This window comes from Strix uralensis, chromosome 11 (genome assembly GCF_047716275.1).
Source record: "Strix uralensis isolate ZFMK-TIS-50842 chromosome 11, bStrUra1, whole genome shotgun sequence".
In the NCBI taxonomy this organism is placed as follows: domain Eukaryota; kingdom Metazoa; phylum Chordata; class Aves; order Strigiformes; family Strigidae; genus Strix; species Strix uralensis.
Window position 1 is genome coordinate 5,872,344 of NC_133982.1, and position 21,008 is coordinate 5,893,351.

Sequence of the window (21,008 nt, forward strand, 5' to 3'; positions counted from 1 at the left end):
GCGCCGTGTGGGAGACGCGGGGGGCCGGCCGGCCGATCCTGCCGCTCACCGGCGGGCGGGGGACGGCCATCGCCGCCCCCTCGGGCTGCCAGAAGTTCCCGGGAGGGGGGCAGGTGCTGCGGGCGGGCGCCGACGAGCGGGCACCGGGGAGGGAGGGCTGGAGTGGTCGCACCTTCGTGCCCCGCCCCAGTTACCGCCAAGGCTCCTCCCGAGGCGCAGGTGCCCGGTAGGTCGGCGGTGGCGCCGCTGCTGCCCCTCGAGCGACCTGCCGTGCCCCGCTGAAACCGGCAGCGGCCGCAGTGTAAACGTTAAACAGCGATGGGAAATCCACCTGGGTCAGCGCTGGTACTTTTAAACCACGTTTCTGGGAGGGTGTAAGTTTAAGTGATTTTCAGCGAAAAGGAAAATACTAAACGAACTAATTTTTAACTTCCATTCCCTATGAAACACTCAGTAAGGTGCTTTTTTAAGTTTCTAAATCAGAACGTTTTGGAACTTTTAATCAAAAATAGAGAAGCTGATGCAAGCTAAAAAGACTCGGATATTTCCATCTTTATGATAGATATCTAACATATGTCGTGAATACTCTGTACAAAAAAAACCCCGAAACACTTCTTTTTCTGTATCAGATAAATAGCTGTTACCAAAAGGCAACTTTAAATGCACCAACTGTGAAATACAATGTGATTTTTCCTAAATCATCCTGATGGAAACATACAGTGTACATACACATGGCCACAGAAAATAGAAGCAGCTGGCATTAATGCATTTTTTTTACATTTAAGGCACTATTAAGATTTTTTACAGGGAGAAAAGATTTGGAAAGCTGGACTAAATGGCTTTACACAGTGTTAATCAGCCACTACATGAAAAGTGCTAGATACCAGATTCCTCAGAAAAATGGACCTTATTCAACTCAAATAATTTTAGCAACTTTGTAGCTTCCTAAAACGAGCATTACCCAAAGTTAAAATTTCATTAAGCATGTTGTCAATTCTCAAAATTCTTTTATATTGTCTTCATTTTACAGAAAGATAGTGCATCTCATTGTGTAAATCATGAATCTTTTTGACAACCAGAGTACACTAAGCATTTCAATCCCTTTCTTAATTTTTAAACTCGTGTTTTTCAGTATTATCTTACCCTGCAGCCATATTTAGGTTGTGCATGTCTGTGCAAGACATAATGCAGTCCGTACAAGCCATCCGAAAACAAGGCTGCTTACACAGTAGCTTCTTCCAGCACACTTCTAGTGACACGTTGTATTGATTTGAATGCTCTGCAGTAAATACGGTCCTTTTACGTATCCATTTGTCTACTGCATATCCACCACCATCGAAATACATATGTGTTAAAGGATGCAGCCTGTGACTCTTATTTTGAAATGCTCAGTGTGTATGCAGTGCTCCATCCAAGATTTTAGAGTAAATAAAAATGTATTTTATCCCAAAGCATGGCACAAAAGAACCTATTTTATTCTTTTGTGATACGCTGGAGTGCTGATGTTTTTCCAAGTGCTCAAAAAATTAGTGGTCAGTGTTTCTACTGAAATTGCAGATCTGTAGTTTTGATGACAACTGGTCCACCACTGCACTGCACCTGGTGTTCTTAACGTAAGGTTATCGTGTAAAAATCTGTCTTTCTGTTAGCAGCATGTGTGCATTGCAGTAAATGCACTTTAGAGCCATAATGTCTAGTTAAGTGTTAAACATAGTTGTCGCTCAAATGTGCAGGACATAGCAAACTGGTTTTATTACATAACCAATGCATTTGTTTGCAGCTGGGTCCTAACTAGGCAAAACAGATGCTGTAAAATGTAAAAGGATTAAACAGTCTAGCTTACATGCCCACTGTTTAGCTAAACATTTTATGTAGCATCATTTGGCACACATTAATTATGTTGTATTATTACTGGTTTAGAAAATAGTAGTTATAAATGAGCCATTTTGTTCCTGCTGCTTTGAACTTGGAGCAAAATGTTAATACTAACAGCAGCATGTTAAGTTTAATATTTAAGTGAAAGCCTAAACAATTCCATGAGTAATGTCTGCTATCTTTCAAAGGCTCCTTCTCAGCAGGAGTTGACATCTGAAGGTCCCCACTAAAGTATGTTCAGAGAATCTCCAGTAAATTGGCTGATGGCAGCTTTTACTGTGCACCGAAGAGTACTTTAACTGGAAAGCCAAATGCCAAATTAATCACAGATAAAAATAGCAAGCTGCTCGGTTCTCTTCCTAAAATCAGAATACTCTAAAGATTTTTTTGTGAAGCTGAATTTTCTCCAGATTAAAGCCAAGAGCTACATAACCAGAGAAGGGTACTCTCAGGTCAAGTTATTTTAGCATTTCTTCATATTGTAATAGAAATAACTGCAATTAAAACTTGAAAAGGAGGACGACTTTTTACTACAGAAAACCTGTAATGGAAAATATTCTTTAAAGAAAATGAAAGTAAGTCCTAGAATCTCATCTCGTCTGAGGCAACATCATTTCTCTCGTGTGTGAAGTACCTGAGTGCATTAACTTCTTGGAGTTAGATGTCTTGTATACACTTAGCTATGATATCTATGTATCACGCACAGTGCTGCGGCCTCTAAAACCATTCATTTGAATGCCTTGTAATCGTTAATATATTTGCTCTCACAACACAGTGGAGAAGTATTCTCTAATTTTAAGATTATGAACAGAAAGAATAATTACCTTGGGAATCCATAATAAAACAGAAGCAGCAGTCACATTTAACATAAGAAGTCTTTTGTTTATCATCTTAATTGGGGTGCTTTTATAACTGACAAGTAAAAATATTTGGATGAATAGGGAAGCATACCTAAAGGAATCTTCTGTCTTGCAGTGCACAATACAGTAAGTCACGTAAGAAGCAATCTTAGAAGTTAAATTGATTTTATTTGAACAGAATACAGTCATCTAGAAAACAAGCTAACTCTTTTTTTAAACACTGACAGATGCAAGAGACAGCACAGGTTATTACTGGAGAAGCAGTAGTTTCATTATCTCTTAAACTACTTAGAATAACAAAACACATTACAATTTATTAGGACAATCTATTTGTGAATATTTGCCCTAACAAGTTCTATCATGCACTCAAGTGAGATATAAACTATCCAGTCTTTAAGTTTACTAACATCATATTATGCAAACAGTTTCAAGTAAATACTTTTACCTAATTTGAAAAATCTGTCACCTTCCACAGCACCACATTAAGTTCTGGTGTTAAAATAACATTCAATCCACAGCAATAGCTAAATATTTTAAATACTTATGTAATACACTGTAAACTCTACGTAAACACTACGTACACCAAAAAAAAAAAAACATACAAAGAACAGGAAGATCATTTTGATTAGCAAAGACAACTGAAATGTATCGCCAAAATCATTTTTCTGTTCTTACGACTTATCCCCAAACCACTCCCAGAAAAGGCACAGATAGTGGTGATTTTTTTTTTTTTTTTTTTTTTTTCTGTAACACACAAAGCCAGAATCAACACAATAGGCCTATGCAGTCAAATGCTGCTCTATTTCTAGGAAAAACAGGTAAGGAACTTGCATTAAGTGTAAGGATGTCCCAGGAAGATTCTAGTCAATAAGAGATCTCCAGCATCTGCCTACTGTCCTAGGTTCAAAGGCAGAAAAGAATCAGAAATTAATTTAGTTTAGCAGAACTTTACTGTACATCTTGGATATGAGTGCCAGCTAGAGTTACTTGCCTATTCCAAGGCAATACTGAGGTTCATCCCACAATCGGCTATTAATGGCACTCAGTAGAGATGGTGTAAATTGGTAATTATTGTTCAGATTATACTCATAAATTATTTGACAATACTTCTACCTTGTGTAAACAAAACCTTTAAATAAATAGATCTTTTAAAATGTAGCATAACTACACAACTTATCACAATGCTTCAATACATAATGGAGTACAGATCAGAAAATTATTTAAATCATATTCTGACTTTTGATTATTGCAGTATCTAAAAAGTCCTCCTTTACCAGCAAAAGATGCAGTGTTTGGCAGAGAAATGCTATTGGTAATTCTTTAAACAAAGGTCTAAAGGTATTTGTTATCCCCTCTTTGTTAGAAACGGAAGCATTTAAGAAAAAATATTTTAATAAATCTATATCCTAAGCTATCTAATAATACTTCTACTAGTATACTACACGAATTGCCTTGTGTGATTTATATACATTGATGAGCACAGACTCAGATGCTCTAATGTTTTCCTAGAAGACAGAAAGCACTGCTGGAGTCTATCACATTTTGTTTCAAGTGATCTTTGAGAAGTTAGAAAAAACTCCATTTTGGCATTGCTGCTTTTAGGGCATATTCCAAGCACTTGTATAACCATCATCAGTGATCTAGAAATCTGCAAAAGATGCTGATATATTGCATTCATGGTATCAAAAAATAGGAAGATTGAGCACTGCGTTTCCTACATAAAAATGGAGCTTGAGGTATTTATACAACCCTTTATAATGGAGATTAAATCTTACCCGTTGCATGTTGTCTGCAACTATTCAGGACTTGTTGCATGAAATATCATTCCTATGTTATTATCTGGAAGATCTACTGTCGCACAAGGTGCAAATAAAACTCAAGTCTAACTTGTATTAGCTATAAAATCTGAATACTAACAAAGTGCTGTCTAAGTTCAGTACAAAAGACTAAAGCAATTGGCCCGCACTGAGACTTAGAAAATGAACAAGCAGGTCCTGCAGCCTGCACAGAACCCACGCCACCCCACACCGCTCTCCGTGCAGAGGCTGCCAAGTGAGTGCAGTACATCTGCGCAAGCCGCAGCACAGACACCTCAAGTCAGATTCCTTCCCTCTGTTCTCAACGGTGAATCTTACAGCAATGAGCACAAAAATGGGTTTTGTTGAGACTAAGGGTAATTTCTGGCCATGTTGACAAAGCACATTTTATCAGTCAAAAATGTCTGGGATAGATTAAAAATAATGAAACACTGTTATAGATTCAATTTCTTTAAATGGCCATATTAAATCCTGTAAACACGATATCCTTTGGGGTAAAAACAAAAAAACCACCCCAAAACACTACAAGACAGACAATCCAGGGTCAGCACAAAGGGGCCGGCCAGTGTCCCAGGCAGGTAAGGCCTCTCATTTAAGCATGTCACTCGAGTGAGCTTTTCAATTTGCTTTTGATGACTGAAAGGGTGCAAAATAATCTTCAGTAACTTGCTCTCATCTTCTCTATTAATTCCAGATCGGTTTGTTGGGGTTTTTTTTCAGAACTAGGAGAGATTTTTGTTAATCTGAAAATCGTATTATTTTGCATTCAGTCTAGGGACAATCTGAACAAAAATTATTGTAATTCATGCACAAATACTATGACTTCTCAAGTGGTTAACTGATTAGTTTTCTAGACTGCTGTCTGTCCAAGAAGGGAAGCAAATTCTCTGGGGAAGTATCAGCAACACTAAACTTAAATATAAAACATCTCCACTTCCTTTCAGGATAAAATGTAAAATAGTCAACATGGCCTAAAATCATGCACTTATTTTATTTACCTATTTGCATTCTGACAAGACAGCTTAACATTTTCACGTGGCCTTTGTAAAATGTCTTTCTAGTTTGTGTGAATATAGCTAGTGTTATATGATTAATTTCTTAGAAAACATGCACTCATGAAAGGCTATGATAAAGTGAACACATGTGCTACTGGCCATGTTTAAAACACTACTGCTTGCAAGACCATCAGTTTGACATAGCCTGTTATAGAACAAAATAGGCCAAAATTAAAACTTGGCATGCCAGCACACTTTAATTCTGTATTTGTGAAATGATTTTTCAAACTTAGGAGCCCTTTTCACTACTTTAAAAGGAAAACCCACACATACACACAAAATTCTAACAATTCTAACACCATATTTGTTCTTTACCAACTAGCATATACCTTGTTTTAATGGTTTAAAGCGATTAAATCCCTCAAGATTGTGCATACCCAGGCATTACTGAGGAAATAAAAGACACCCATCACTATTCTTCTTAAATTTTATTCCATAATAAAAAATAGAAGATGAAAGAAATAGAGTGTTCAAGAATTAAAGCAATTATTGGTCAATGTAAGGAGCAGTAAACTAATTAGCTGAATGATGATTAAGGACCTGGTTCATCAAAAGTAATTCTGGGTCCTCCATGGCATATTTGTAGGCGTCCACATAACAGAAATCCAGATTATCTTTTACTGAAGCAGGTCCTATATTATCTACAGAACACTTGATTTCATATTCTATTTATCCTTCTCTTTTTGTTCTTTTTCCTTCTTTTCACGTTCAGCTTTTGCTTCCTCCTCCTCATGTTGTTTTATCAACTGTTCCACCTCCTTTTGCTTCAGAACCCTTATCACTGTCTTTCCGTTCTCTCTTGTCAGTGTTGCAATTTCAACTGAAACATATGGAACAGACAGCGGTGTTACATTTTGTCCTTCAGACAGAGCAATTATCAGAAGGGTAAGATTTGCAGTTACAACTGACAACGAAGCAGAAGGCTCTTGTCCTGCCTCTACAAAGAAGCCGGATTGGCAAGCCAGAGGCAGCAGTCCTCTTCCACAGCATCGTACCCAAGCATGTTAATAAAAAAAAACTCTCCAGTGATTCTTCTTCTACCAGGCACGCAGCCATTTCTGCCACCGCACCAACGTGGCCTACGGTCCCTCAACTGTGGTCCAGCCCCCGGAGCTGACCAAGGTGGATCACCCTCAACTAAGCTATCTGAGCTTTCTAACCCCCTCAGAAAGGTTAAGGTTGAGAGCTGCTGCATTTTCTAAAAACATTTTTCACATGACAGCTACAAATGCAATAAACCCCGTCTAGTGTATATACATTCACTACATTGTCTTTTTTTAAGCAGCGTTCTCCCGTATTAGCGAACTGCTTACCTTTCTCTGCAGAGAGTTTGCTAACATCCATGGTTTTGTTTAGAACCTTTATGGCTAATGCAAGTGCAGTCTTTAAGGTCATTTCTCCTTCTTTGTAGTCTTGCTTTAGCATTGACACAGCTGCCTATAAATTTCACAGAAATTAAAATGGTATTTTTGTGCAATCAACCAAACAGTTGCTTTTTGCCAGATATCAATACATGAGTAACAGCAGTGTTTCTACAGTTATCTATTTCTGCTCTGCACTAGTAATCAACAACTCAGTTTAATTAGTACAGCGCAATTTACCCTTTTTTTTTTTTGCCTGACTTTGAGAGGAAAAAAACCAGAACTTACAGCACTATTATTGCCGATGCATGTAGCTTTCCACCCGCCGTAATTTCCACTAGGATCACTTTGATACAGCTGAAATCCATAATGCTTATCCCAGCCAATATACAGCAATGAAACACCAAAAGGACGTTTTCCTGTCAAAAAAGAAAGCTATTAGCAATCTAAATTTAGTAACAAGATTGGTCATGAGTGACAATTACTTTCTTTGATTTCTTTTTTCAAATCTATTCCTGTGAACTAGGATTTAACAGACTGTTCTGCACTTCTGTTGCTAGAGATAAGCATGCCGGCATTTCTTTCTAAGTCATGGAGGGAGGGTGGGGCAGCAGAGGTTTATTTCATTTAACCCTAAGAGCAGCCCATTTCTGTCTCCACAAATTGTAATTTCTCATCTCAAGACTTTAAATCAAAACTTTGTATTTAACATTTGTAGCTTAGCTGTTAAAGCGTGTAACTTCACAGTCTCAAAAGCCAGGTACATAGAAAGGTCATTCTTTCACACTATTTATATGTAAAATACCAGAATCATCAGTTCACATACCAAGGAACACTACTAAAAATGTAGTTTTCTAACATGTTGCTTGATCCACAGAAATAATATTTTTTTAAAGTGTTACAATATCGATACCCCTACATATGGTCTTATTTGTGATTCATTGTGCCATCATGCTGGATGGGCCCAAAATGTTGAAAGGTTCCATACTAAACAATTCTCTGATGGCCTTTTAAAGGCATTCACTAAATCCAAGAGCACCCAAAGCATTCTATGCAGTGGGCTGGAATCTCAGCCATCAATTGCTCAATCACTAAGATGTAGCACCTTCAGTAGCAAAACAGTAACCATGACTACTCGTTCCCCTCTTAAATTTGGCTATTGTTTTTCTCAGTATAATTTGTTACACAAGAGTTTGGTATAACTGTCCAGAGACTCAAATGCTTCAATTATGTAACAGAATCATTCTTTAGATATAAAAGCACAATGGTTCACCACGCTCCATTACCTCCAAACTGTGTATAAGCCTGCTTGATGTCACATAGTGCTGTTACCAGTTGTTCACAAGGAATGGGCTCTTGATATTGTAACAAATACCTAATATGAAAAAGAAGCAGTTTTCAAAACTTGTTTTGCTGACAGCATCCTGTACCACATTTAACAAGAAACAAGTTCCTAAGTTACAGCCTCTTTGATCTAGCTGTTTTATTTCAAACAATCTACTTCCGCTCTACTAAATACACGTTCATTTTGATGTAATACATAAACAGAACTGAATCTGACAGCACAGGCAAGTAAAACCATGTTAACTATCAGCAGACCTACCTCTGAGCAATCAGTCTCAGTTCATTTGTTAGAACATTGGCATCTGAAGTTATTCCTGCAACACTGCAAGCCATATCCCTGCAATAAAAGCACACAAGTTAACTGAATTCCTATCAATCCCCAACAGTCACGTCATCATACAGTGGCTCAAGCAGAACACCTACTGTTGGGCTTTTCTGACCAAAGCTATGTAGCTGCCATATAAAACCAGTTCACCAGCTCCTGCCTTTAGGGTACACCAAAAATATTATGTAACCATTTTGTAAAAGCAGAGGTGGACAGCAAAAAGTAAGCAGGTCAGTACGTTAGTTATAGTTCTGAGAAGAGGATCATGCCAAAGATGATTAAGCCCTGAGTGTCTTTACAGGAGCCATTAGCTACTTCCAGGCACCTACCTGGAGGCCACCTGACAGCACACCAGGATGCTGAAGTAGCCACAGAGATGGGACAGGCCTTCACTGGAAGTTGCTGGCTGACACACTGCGTTTGTGTAACTGAAACTTAGTGATCTTGATTTGATCGTATGAAAAATAAACACTTCACATCCTTGACTATTTTGTTAGCTCTTAAATTAAGATGTCCTTTGCCCAATCCACTATTGCTACAGAGCTTTCACTACGCAGAAAGTATTCAAGAAAAATAATCGAGGTTATTTTTTTCAAGTGAACTTGAATTTTTCAGAAGATGCAAGGGTTGGCCTAGGCAACTACTCCAGTGCACTGTTACACTGCCTCCTTGAAAATCCAGTACTTCCTACAGTTCTAGCTGCTTTCAAGATCAAACCAGAATGGGAGGCTGACAGGGTGAAAAGATAGTTGTGTTTCATGAGCACCTTCTGGCAAGGATGAAGCTCTACCTCCCTTATAGGCAAGAGAGCATAATCCGTAACACTCTTCGCTCTGGTATCACAAATTTAACTTCCAGAGAGCTAAAAAAGAAGTCATAATAGGGACATACATCACCTCTACTACAATTGGGGCAAAGAAACCTAAGGCATGTTTACCTAATTATCTTGTTCTCTTTGAATGACAAAAGAAAAAGAAAAGATTCAGAGAAGTACAGTGAGCTGAAATAGCATGGTGATTTTTCTGTGCATTCTTTATTCTGCCCCCTCCAACGGTATTTTGTAAAACTGAGAACTCCCCATTTTCTTAATTGCTGCAGTAATATTACTTTGTATGGGGAAGTACCAACAAACAGGCTATTCCACCTAGAAAACTCTCCTAGAGATTAAAAAAAAAAAAGCGATGCTTCTACTTTAGAAGAACTACTGAAACAATGACAACATAGTCAGAATTGTCTAAAACACTGAACAAAAATACTAACGCTTCCAATAAAATAAAACTAGGTCCAGTGCCAAAATGTCTGAGTAACAGCAGTGTTTTGTTACTGATAATGTCATTGGGCATATGACCATTATTTCAACTTACTCATTAAGTTTGTATATTTTCTCCGAGAAAAACACTTCATCAAGAAGCTTGTGAATGTTGCGTCTCTCTGCTGCTAGCAAAACACCATCATTTGCTAGAATTCCCAAGCAAGTACCTGCATGTCCAATTGCTTCCATTGCATACTCAACCTGGTACAAGCGACCTAGGAAAGGATTTAAATTAGTAACACCCAAAAAAGTAACACTGAACAACACCAAGTATGCAAGGTAACATAAATTTGCAAGAATCTGACAGATGCTCATTGTACGACCTAGTCTTACTTCTTCAAGTCTATTACCAGTTAATAGTAAATTAATTGGTTGAAAAAGAGGAGGGAGTCAGAGAAAGAAAATCCACATAGCTGGTAAGGTAATACAGGGCATTGCCAATGTGGAAAAAAACCCTTTCTTTTACAAAAAATAAAATCTACGTAACACTCTGCTGCAGTAGAATGAGCCAAAACAGATTTTCAATGATCCAAATATTTGATACTAGACTTTCCAAGTCCATCCCATCTAAGAAATACGACAACGTGGTTTGTACACACTTGTTTCAGCATGTGTAAGAATAACAAGGGGAGGTGTGATTGCACCAGCAGGATATTATGCATTCTCGGGGGATGGGAGGAATAGTAAAAAAATCCATCAATGCTCAAACAAAAGATGAATGGTGAAGATTTGCTCAAGTTATTTCAAAAAAGTGGCAGGTGGTATTACTCACTAATGGAACATGGTATCATTATTACTTGAATTAGGATGAATTTGGAAGTCTCCACTTTGGACCCTTGGTGTCCTTACAGAATTGGGCGCTACTTCTAGCGGATAAATGTTTTCTGTTAAGTCGTATATAGATGGAAACATGCTATAAACAACCAAACTTGGTACAAGTAGTTTGCTATTTGGTTTTCAGATGCTGGATAGAAGCCAGAGTTTACTTGAAAGTGCAGGGTTAAAAAATACCTTCTGGAGAAAATATGGTAGTTCTGGAGTCATATCTTCGAGACTGTAAAAAGCAATAGCTCATTAAATATCATTGTTCTCTTGTCAGAAAGCAACGTTCTAAAATTAGCGATGCTCTGAGCCGCATATAAAGACCCCAATCACTTAAGTGACCTCAGTTTCGCACCCACAGTGAGAAAGTAGCGCCGCTACCACTACAGACGCGGGCCTGGCCCACGGCCACCGCTGTGCCCACACCCACGGCCCCTCTGCAGCGCGACCGCCCGTCGCCTGGCCCCACGCTGCAGCCGCGCCGCCCGCGCCACTGGCGGACCGGGCCGTGACTCGGCACGACCCGCAGCTCAGCAAAGCCCCGGGGAAGGCGGGCCCGGCCCGCAACCGCCACTCACCATCGTGCCGGGGACGCGCTGCGGGCAGAAGGGAAGCGGGCCTGCAAGACACCACAACGCACGTTAACCGGCACCGAGCGCCGCGCCCCGCCCCGCGCACACCGACCCCGGCCCCGGCCCGAGCCCAGAGGGCGCTGCAGCCGCGCTCGGCCCGGCGCCCATCCCCCCCCCGCGGCCGCAGTGCAGAGTCATCCTCACCGCGGCGGAAGGCGAGGGCCTCGCCGCCTACCGCGGCGCGCAGGGGCGCGGCCCGCTCCCCCCGGCCCGCCGCCCGCCCGCCCTCACTCACGACAGGCCGGAGAGGGCCGATCGGCCGCGGAGGGCGAGCGACTCCCGTCCGGCGGGGAAGAACCGGGCGCTACGGCCGCGCCCAAACCTTCACCGCTGCGTCGGAAATGGCCGCCGCGCCTGCGCGGTGCCGTGTGCCGGACTAGGGCGGAGCCCGCAGCCCCTTCCCCCTACCGCCGCCGGGCGGGGCCGCCGCTCCCGCCCCGAGGGTCAGCGCGCGCGCCCACTCGCGCTCCCGTAACGGCTACCCGCGCGCCTGCGGCCGGCCCGCGCCGCCCTCACGGCCGCCCGCGCGGCGCCGGGCCCGGGCCCGGCCGCGCCGCCGTAAACGGCTCCCCCGTGCGGCGCAGGGGCCGGCCGAGCCGCCGCCGCGCCACCCCCTTGGCGCTGTGAGGAGGGGCGGCCGGTACCGCCCCGATCCCGGCAGCCCCGCCGCCCGGAGCGAGGCCAGCGCGGCCCAGAAAGCCGCAGCGGCTGGGGCGGGCCCGCTGACGCGAGGGCAGCGACCACCGCCTCTGGGAGCAGAGGCCGACCCTCGTCCCGGATCGTCCCGTCCCCCCCCCCCCCCCCCGGCGAACACACCGCGGGGGACGCGCTCCAGCACAGGCGGCACCACCTTTATTGCAATAGAGTCAGGTGTCACCGCGCAGGTACCTCAGCAGCCATCGAGCTACTTGGCAGGTGCGTGTTCTGCATATGCTTCGGCAGTCTCAAACCATGTCTTCTCTACAGCTGCTTGGCCCACCTCAAACATTTTCATTAAGTGTTTCCATCCGGTTTTGGCTGTGATCATGAGGTACTCCTCATTCTCTGGGTACAGCAGAGCGGTGTGGGCTGCTATGACAAGGGACTGAGAAAACCTCCCGCTCACCAAGAGAAAGAGGGCTCCTCTCTCCTCCTCTGTGAGTGGCAGGATGCTTTCAAACCCTGCCAGAACATGCCCTCCAACACTCAGAGGATCTGGGCTCTCAATCATCATGTACATGATAGCTATTGCGACTTCAAATACATAATACCCATAACTCATGTCACTAAAATCCAGGATGCCGGACACTCTGTACTGAGGATTCTCCAGGGAAGCAGAACTGGAGTCTACTAGAATGTTGTGGTCGTTAAGATCTCCATGATTGATACCTAAACATGGAAGAAATAGAAAATATTTAATAATTATTAAACAGCAGAATCTTACTTTTTTTTCCCATTTTTCAGTGAAACAGCTTTGAAAAGATGCATAGAGGCTCAAACTTAACGCTCAGCTACAAAACCATACTGGTGTCCCTCAACATCAAGCATTGTCTTTCACGGCCTTACTGCTTCCGAGGAGCCTCCATGCCACTAACAGATGACCAGATAGCAATTCATAAAGGGAGTCTTACGAGATCCTTTCTGGGCTGGTACTACCTGGGATATGCTACATGTTTTCCAAGCACAGAATAGCAGTTTTCAAATTATCAAACTGTCAAATCAACATCAATATGAGTTGAATTCCAAAAATATTACTAAATAGTTATTTGGGCCTTTATGAAAGGAAGTCATATATTCCATATATTCTTATTAACCTGATATAACAGCATGAAAATCTTCTCCTTAACTGGAAGCAAACTCATCAGAAAGATCAAGAACTGAACCTGGCTCCGGAGAGCACATTCCTCCTGGCTTATTCTGTGCTGTCTTCATTCAGCACAATACTTGCACCTGTCTAGCTGGGGATAAAGGAGACCTTTTTTTTTTTTTTCCCCTTCTCCACAGACCCAAACTCCTGTAAGAAATGTCAGTATCTCAGTTCAACATAATTACAATGAGACTAAAATACTCACATGCTCGAAAACTTCTTAGCTTGGGTATTACTTCCCCTTTAAACTGCTCAATAACTCGTTGTACCACTTCACGATATTTGTTCTGGCCCAAGGCATAAATGTATTGATCTAGAAGAGGAACGTTTGCCAGGTTCCAAATGAACTGACCTCGATGCAGGCTTTTTACTGATGGGTGATGGAATTTCTTTGGAAAAAGCACAAGATAAAACAGGCCATAAATACAAATCCTGTTTTTATGATTAAAGGGCTTGATTCAAAGCCCCTATTAACTTGAATGGGTTCCTAATGAGACTCATGGAAAAGCACCATGACTTTGACTATTGTTTTGTATCAACAACTAAAATAATAACCTGAAGAATGATTAAGGCAAGCATCTTAATATCCATCTACAATCCACATGGTTTTTTCCCCATTTTTTAGGTACAAAGATTATCTAAGTCATTCATCACTTAAATTATTTAAAATGGGATACTGACTTTCTGTAATGTGACATTATGTAGCAACTTTGGGGCCTGGCAAGGCCAGAGTCCCACACTGGCAGAGCCTGGGTTGCACAGCTGGTGCTACAGAAAGCTGTCCGAGCAGAAGACACAGAAAACCTGCCAGCCTGTGGGAACAGGTACGCTCTGTGCATTTAAAGGTGGCAGCTGCTGGGGACGAGCCTTAGGATCAGCTGGTACATGAAAAATCCTGAAGACAGAAGTACTCTATGGAGATACTGCACAGAGCTTTATTCTTAGGAAAATTTGCCTTTGTACCTCCAGGTAGCCTAAATATTTTAAACAAACAAGATCCTTAACCTCTCTCTCGGTAGCAAATGAAAAAGGCGGTTTGGAAGTGATATTCAGGGAGGAAAAGCATCTCTCCCGCTGCATACCACGCTTCCCCTTGAATCCTCTAATGCTTGTTAAGGCAGCTTGTGGGCCAATTCTACCAGTGCACAGGGCAAAGAAAAAAAACTTCCCACGAGAGAAGCTGGCTTCCTCTTAAAAAAACCCCTGTGCTTATAATTAAGGCCCTTAAAGATAGCTAAATGACAGCCAGAACTGGAACTGTGTATGAAAAAGTAAGGAACAAGATCAAGGCTGAACCAAAAATCACAATACAGGATCCCTAATGCTGTATAAAGCACCACACTGGAAGGAAGAATGCCATCTGGTAAGCAGGCACTGCAGTCTTCCCTGCACAAATCAGATATTCCAGCAAGCTATAAATGGGTTACCGGGTGTGCAAAGGGTAATAAAAAGTCATGAGCCCTTGTTATTGTAAAGCCACAGACAGTCACTTTTACAGCCATAAACTTATTTCCATTTAGAGGATGTGAGGCACATCCAAGCAAAAGGAGACACCAGCAGAGGAAGTGGTAGAATACTGTACTGTGCACAAACCAAAGCATGGCACATTGCTATCGAGCTGACAAATAAATTAACTGGGCAGAAAAGACAGGCTGTATTTTCTGATGTGTCATCAGAAAACTTAATACCTTAGGTATTATTTTTTGTGTCAATGATATTTTGAAGTTTTGACAGTAATGACTGTAATTTTCTTTCTTTTAAATGACAAACCTTGGTAGATTATAATCCATATGTTAAGGGCATAAAGAGTCTTTTCCATCAAAATTTGCTTTCTCATCAACTATTTCCTCCTTGGCAGGACAATTCACAGGCATATTTTCAGACTAGCTAGTCTATATAAACTGTTTTAATCGCATTATAAGAGCGTGACCAGAGTGTTAGAAGGCAACAGTAATTTATCTTTCTCAATTGAAAAATGCTCTTGTAATTTAAGAATGTGGTTGGTAAAGCTGGCAATTCACATTTCATAATTGTCTGACGCCGGTAGCCAGAACATGAGAAGGAAAGGTTAATGAAAGGCAATAAATAATGCAAGAGTTCTTTTATGTATCAAACTTAATTACTGGCTGATTTATCAGCTTTATTATCCTGTATCATTACAGAGTAAAGAAAGAACTTAGTTTGCATTAAGATTATTTGGCTGGAAGTGGTGCAAATGAGAGAAGTGTCATAAATCTCTGTTCATTGTCACAGCTGGCATTGTAGAGAAGGAACCAACTGCTACCAGTGTTAAATGGTCACAGTTCTAATGACCAGGAGAAAGAGAGCAAGTCAAAATGAATTGAAAAGATCAGCCAGCTGTGCCTGATGTGCATTATACAAACATGCTTTCAAACAAGCTTTACATTCTTCTAATTCAAGCACCCTAGGGTTCACTCTCCTTATCCAGGTTTGAAACACCAAACAGGTGAGTTTGCGTAAGTAAAAAGAAATTCTTATCTCCCCGTTCATGGTACAAAATGCACTGCAAAATGATGACCAATACCGCGTCACGAGCACCAACCAGTCGTGTTATGTGGGGAAGTGCTTTAGTAAGAGCCAGCTTGGAGGCTGGCATCTGAAACATGGCTTAAACTGACATCTGCATTCACCAACTTGAATTTGGCAGATTGGGAAAGCAGACAGCAAGCACAAGAAAAAATACAGAGCAGAAATTAATTGAGAAAGAAGTTTGTGAGGCCGGAGCAACGAAAACTCACCTCTGAGAGAGCTTTATCCAAACTGGCAGCTAGCTTACCAACCTCATACAAAATCTGAGTATTTGTAGCAATTTTTGCTACAGGCGTACCTGGCAGGTAAGTCAGCAGTCTGACCATGTACTTTTTGTTCCCAGGTCCAGTATCTAACAAGCAAAGAGAGAGGCAGTCAGTCGCTTCAACATATGCTGTGGAATGTTAGTTAATGCAAGAGGCAAAAAAGGCTTATCCCAGTGTAGAAGTCATCAGATGTAGCTGATAAAACAGATTTCATTCAAAGATTTGATTTACAACATTTACAGAATGTTGTATGACGATGTGCAAACCTTAGCACACTTGCAATCTGTGCTGGACTTCTAGTCCTTGTGCCTCTGCATACAGCAGGTTTCCTCCAGTGCCTGCAGACAACCACTTACCGAGTTTTGCAGCAGAACGGGAGGTCTCAGGAACCACAGCTTTTGTATGGAAGTTACAGTGAAAATAAAAGCAAAGTGTCAACACAGTTTTTCTTCCAAGCGCTGTTAAAGCAATTTGTTCTGGCGTCACAGATGGGCTAGAACTGGATTTTACACCATTCTGTAGGCAAATAATTTGTAATGTCATTTAGTCCATGGGCCTTTTTTTTCCTTTTCTTGTGCATGGACAGGTCAGATCAGTGTTTTCTCCAATTCATTATACTGAAGTAATTTCTTAAGTGTTTTCATAGTTAATTATTACTCTCTGACTTGCTTTGGATTGTTATGCTGGACATCCAGGTCACCTGATACATATATCCTAGTATTTTAAAATAAGCCTAGAGTTTTACTTCAGTAGATGTATGGCAGTGCCCTACAGCAAGCTACTGCCAAGCTAAGGGTGCAGTAGGGCAGTGAAGGTGCTCACCTGGCTCCAGAGACATGATGTTCCCATCTTTTGTAAGATAAGGAGTAGCTGAAGGAAAGCCTTCAGCGCTGAGAAACATCATGGCCTGGGTCTGTGCTTCAATGAGGTCGGGCTTCTGGCTGTCTTCCGAATTGGTGATTTTGAGGACGTACTCATCAGCACCTTCAGCCACACCTTTGTTTCTTGAGACACGCACATGGAAATTCTGATCGTCATAGCTGGGGAGCGGCCTGATCCAAGACACTTTTAATCCAAACACCCTGTCAACCAATTCAGTCGCTTCTTTTTCACCAAATGCTGGTTTGGTGAATGTCTGGGGTTGACAGTCATTTCCAGAAGACATCGTGCCTCTAGGAGAGTAAGAGAAGCTGGATGATCTTATCAGTATTCTGACATCAGAAGCAGTAATTACTGCAAAATGCATTCAGAAACTGGAGAGAAGTTTCCTATGTTTATTAAACAAGCAAAGAAAACGCACTAAGCCAGTCTGGGTTTCTTACATCATGGTTTCTCATCAATTACTTAGTCTGTAGCCCCCCCCACAAGACGGGCTTCTAGAGAGAGGCACTCAATCTGTTCAGAACGAGTAGACATGAAAAGCTCATTAACTAGGGGTGGTTTTATTAGCTTATTAGCTAATTACCAGTTGCAGCCTAACCTAGTACGCTGCTAACCAGGAATGATTTCCTGAGGAATAGAGTTGCTGAATCCCTGTCCAGAAAGTTCTAAATTCACATCTGCAAAAGACAAGACATATTTTAATAGCAGATCTTGATGTTAAAGCAGACATAACCTTTCCGCCTGGTCACGGCCTCAGAATTCCTGCGTTAGGAAATGCAGAACAAACCTACAGACCCTCGCTCGTCTCTCGCCCGCTCCCGCTCTCGGCGCCTGCCCGGCTGCTGGGAGCGCCGAGTCTCGGCCCCCCCGCCCCAGCGAGCAACCCTTGGACCCTGCGGGAGCCGCCGCCAACCTTTGTCCCGCGCGGGGCCTCCCGGGAGCCGCAGAAGCCCGCCCGCCTGCCGGGGGCCCCGCCGGCCCCCGCCTCGGGGGAGACGCCCCCCGGCAGCGGCAGCAGCAGCAGCGCGGGGCAGCGGCCCGGCCCGGCCCGGCCCGGCCCCGCCTGCCGGGACCCGCCTTCGGCCCGCACCCGCCTGCGCGGGAGCCGGCCCAGCAGCTCCCGGGCCTGGCCCCGGCCCCGCCTTCCCGCGAGCAGCGGGGCCGGGCCCTCCCTGCGGGGAAGGGTCGGCCCGCGGGCGGCGCGGGGAGCGGGAGGGGCCGGCGGGCCCCGGGCCGCTGGGCTCCGCACTGAGCGAGGCACCATTTTACTGTTGTTTACAAACAGCGTGAGAGAGAAGAAAACGTAAAACGTACAACTTCCTGCGAGAGAGGGAAACCAGTGGTTTTTAACGTGCTCCCACTGCTATCAGGAGAAACAGGTTTATATTTGTTTCGTTTAAATCCTTTTATCAGCACACAAGATCAAAACCTTTACCAACTCTATTGACCGAAGATCATTTACCTATAACAAAGCTGAGACATCTTTCTCAGGACATCCTTTAGACAGTACCAGAGTGCAGACTGGGAACACTTGTCCAGTCTTGGAGAATTTTAGACTTAAAATAATTACAAACCTCAGTCCCCCACACGTACTAACTTTCAAGATCAATATATAAATCTCTTCTGAATTCCTTACTAAAAGTAATGTGCAATATTTGAGGTCATACTAAAATGGAATTAGGAATCCAAGGAAAATATTTAGGAAAGACTGACTAAAGTTAAAAAAAAAAGTAAATCTGGGGTTTAAGTAAATCAGGTATTAGGAATCCTCTGTCCCAATATTTCAGTGTTATTTGTAATATTAAGGACATTAAATTGAAAATATTAATGCAATAAGGAATTCAGAAAAAGGAAACTATTTCCCCAAAAAACAAATACAAATTCCTTGGGATTTTTTTCGCCCCAATTTCAGACAGATATTACTAAACAAAGTGATTGAGCAACTAATAAGTATCTTCACTAACATCATTCTCTCCCCTCCCAGGCCCCCAGAAATCACAGAAGCAAGTTTAAGAGAGCTCAAGAAAATATTTGGGGTTCCCTCTCCCAATTTCTGAGACTGACTGAAGGTTTAGCTTGCTGGAATGGCATTCTTGCTACGTTTGTGACTAAGATACATAGCAGGTTACAGAAAAAATGGAATATACTCATTCCCTCTGTAAACAAAATTGCAATGCCTTTTGCAGAGGTGTACCTCGATACTCGTGCCTTAGTTTCCAGACAGTAGTGCCGAGACTTAAGACCTCTAGACGTCCGTGCTGCTCCTGCCTGCCCAGTATTCTGGTGGGAAGCACACCGCAGCTGTGAGGCAACGCAGAGGACTAAGGTTGTACTTCAGCCTCTCTTATCTTTATCTGTAAGATAAGACTTGAATAATTTAGCATCTCTGCGTTGGATACAAGTCTAACGCCTCTTCTGAGTCTTCAGAGGTGGGTCAGTGTCAGAACCCCCAAATCACTTTTGGAGATCTTGTCAGAGCTTAAGCTTTATGTGCCACAACCATAACTTTGGTCAAGTGCTTGCTTTAATACAGGATTTGATCTAGATTCTAAGTTAAGTATTTTCCTGAAGAAAAAAAATATGTTATTCAAAACACATTTGATATAGTTATAATATCCAGACTAGTATCTGAAGCTCAGCTAACACAGAAAACCTCTTTCTACACCAACTAAACATGCTTTGGAAGCCCGCATGAGACACTCCTAATGAGAAAATGAAACATGCATAATTAGAGACCCTTTTCCTTATTCACCCCACCCTTTCATACGTACTTACAGTACCATTTTAAGTGTATTCCATACTATCTATTCAAAATAGTTGCTAACATACAAGAACTGTGATACAATTTTCTTTATTAAAAATAATTTACAGCATCGGTAACATTTTATGCACAATTGTCATCAAGTGAACTTAAGATATATCTATACAATACTTAACTGAACTTAAAACTTACACTGTTCTGTTGGCTTTAAACAGTAGACATTGATTTGCAGTTGCTTAAATATGATTAATATACATAGTTTCATGTCCTTATACTTAGGTGTAAAATGTATAAACATCAACACTATCCCAAAGCTGGGAGGGGGAGGAAGGAAGAGGGGCACAAGGAGAGAAAACATTTAGAAAAATTGGAAGAGATTCTTCCCCCAAATCAAAATGGAGAAGTCTAGGTTAAATACATCTAACACACCGAGTCACTTGTCCCAAAAGGTACATTTCCTCCTATGCTTTAAGACACTATAAAGAGGTCTAATTGAGCAATGGTTTTGTGTGTGATCACAGCAGTGTCCTGCCGCTGCCAGGAAGCGGATGTCCCTCTTGCCCATCTGAAGCTCCTGGATCCTCACAGCGTGGCCAAAGTTACACGTCTTCTCTCTGCCACTGGCTGGAACGGGGCTGTACGACGTTCCCTGCGGCGCGAGGGAGGGGGGGCAGGCCCATGACCATGGATCATCAGGCAAGTGCTCTCTTCGCCGGCAGTTCACTACCACGGGAGAAGCAGGGATGGGGAGATAGGCGGTGCTGTTCCTCACAGCACCCACCGCCCTTAAGGGCACGAGTCACTCTGCCCAACTCAAAGACGCTGTTGACTTCAGCATAATTCGGGCTGGACCCACTGCAGCAACCATAGCAGGAGCCTAAAGCTGAACAGCAACTGTGCCAAAACACAGCTCAAAAGCTGTCTTTCATTGATTTTAAGACCGAGGAGTGCAGCAGAATTAAAAGTAGTTGCTATGGTAATGAAACCTGTCATGTCTCTTTAAGAGATGACGAGCTTTATCGGTGACAACTTGCAGATAAGTCACATCCCTTGCAATTGCACTTAACATCACAATACCGGTTTACCTTGACACGGCTTGGATCACTGTCTCCTCCTGAACCACTAGAGAGGGGGGCAGGCTGTGTTCTGCTCAAGCATTAGCAGCTCCACACGTTTTAAAGAGGCTTGGAGTTGTGGCTTTACTTATATGCATGAGGCATCATTATGTGCCAGCACTAAATTCCTATTTGCTCCCCAATAATGAATCATGCGTTTTCTTGAACTAAATCAAGAATATACC

General features: G+C 42.5%; 2 protein-coding genes across 8 annotated transcripts; both read right to left on the minus strand.

The window, feature by feature from the left end:
- Nucleotides 1-2,883: 2,883 nt before the first annotated feature.
- Nucleotides 2,884-11,791, minus strand: PSMA4 (proteasome 20S subunit alpha 4). 2 transcript variants are annotated; one of them, XM_074881005.1, is made up of 9 exons: nt 11,639-11,791; nt 11,350-11,390; nt 10,961-11,003; nt 10,002-10,164; nt 8,572-8,649; nt 8,255-8,343; nt 7,257-7,387; nt 6,921-7,044; nt 2,884-6,427 (listed from the first exon to the last, which is right to left on the minus strand). In XM_074881005.1, the coding sequence occupies exons 2-9, from the start codon at nt 11,350-11,352 to the stop codon at nt 6,273-6,275; spliced, it is 786 nt and encodes a 261-aa protein (XP_074737106.1). In that variant the 5' UTR covers nt 11,353-11,390; nt 11,639-11,791; the 3' UTR covers nt 2,884-6,272. The 2 variants fall into 2 exon arrangements, with proteins under 2 accessions (XP_074737106.1, XP_074737107.1); XM_074881006.1 differs by having other exon boundaries at nt 11,548-11,740.
- On the minus strand, nt 10,959-19,176 carry HYKK (hydroxylysine kinase). Of its 6 annotated transcripts, none has more exons than XM_074881004.1 (7): nt 19,142-19,176; nt 16,888-17,237; nt 16,009-16,151; nt 13,455-13,638; nt 12,292-12,771; nt 11,350-11,390; nt 10,959-11,003 (listed from the first exon to the last, which is right to left on the minus strand). In XM_074881004.1, exons 2-5 carry the CDS (start codon nt 17,228-17,230, stop codon nt 12,308-12,310), a joined length of 1,134 nt encoding a protein of 377 aa, XP_074737105.1. In that variant the 5' UTR covers nt 17,231-17,237; nt 19,142-19,176; the 3' UTR covers nt 10,959-11,003; nt 11,350-11,390; nt 12,292-12,307. The 6 variants fall into 6 exon arrangements, with proteins under 6 accessions (XP_074737105.1, XP_074737102.1, XP_074737101.1 ...); XM_074881001.1 differs by lacking the exon at nt 19,142-19,176 and adding an exon at nt 17,861-18,006; XM_074881000.1 differs by lacking the exon at nt 19,142-19,176 and adding an exon at nt 17,681-17,847.
- Nucleotides 19,177-21,008: the final 1,832 nt, after the last annotated feature.

Bases quoted from the DNA above. Each gene is read 5' to 3' on its own strand.
- PSMA4 (XM_074881005.1), bottom strand. The intron at 10,165-10,960 runs GTATTTTTTAAC...ATCCTTTCCTAG, and splicing joins TACCATATTTTCTCCAGAAG to GTCGCTTGTACCAGGTTGAG. The intron at 8,344-8,571 runs GTAGGTCTGCTG...TTTTCATATTAG, and splicing joins CTGAGACTGATTGCTCAGAG to GTATTTGTTACAATATCAAG.
- HYKK (XM_074880999.1), bottom strand. From the start codon at position 17,311: ATGCATTTTGCAGTAATTACTGCTTCTGATGTCAGAATACTGATAAGA. The intron at 13,639-16,008 runs GTGAGTTTTCGT...CTTTTTCCAAAG, and splicing joins TGGATAAAGCTCTCTCAGAG to AAATTCCATCACCCATCAGT. The intron at 12,772-13,454 runs GTGAGTATTTTA...TTCCATGTTTAG, and splicing joins GCTAAGAAGTTTTCGAGCAT to GTATCAATCATGGAGATCTT.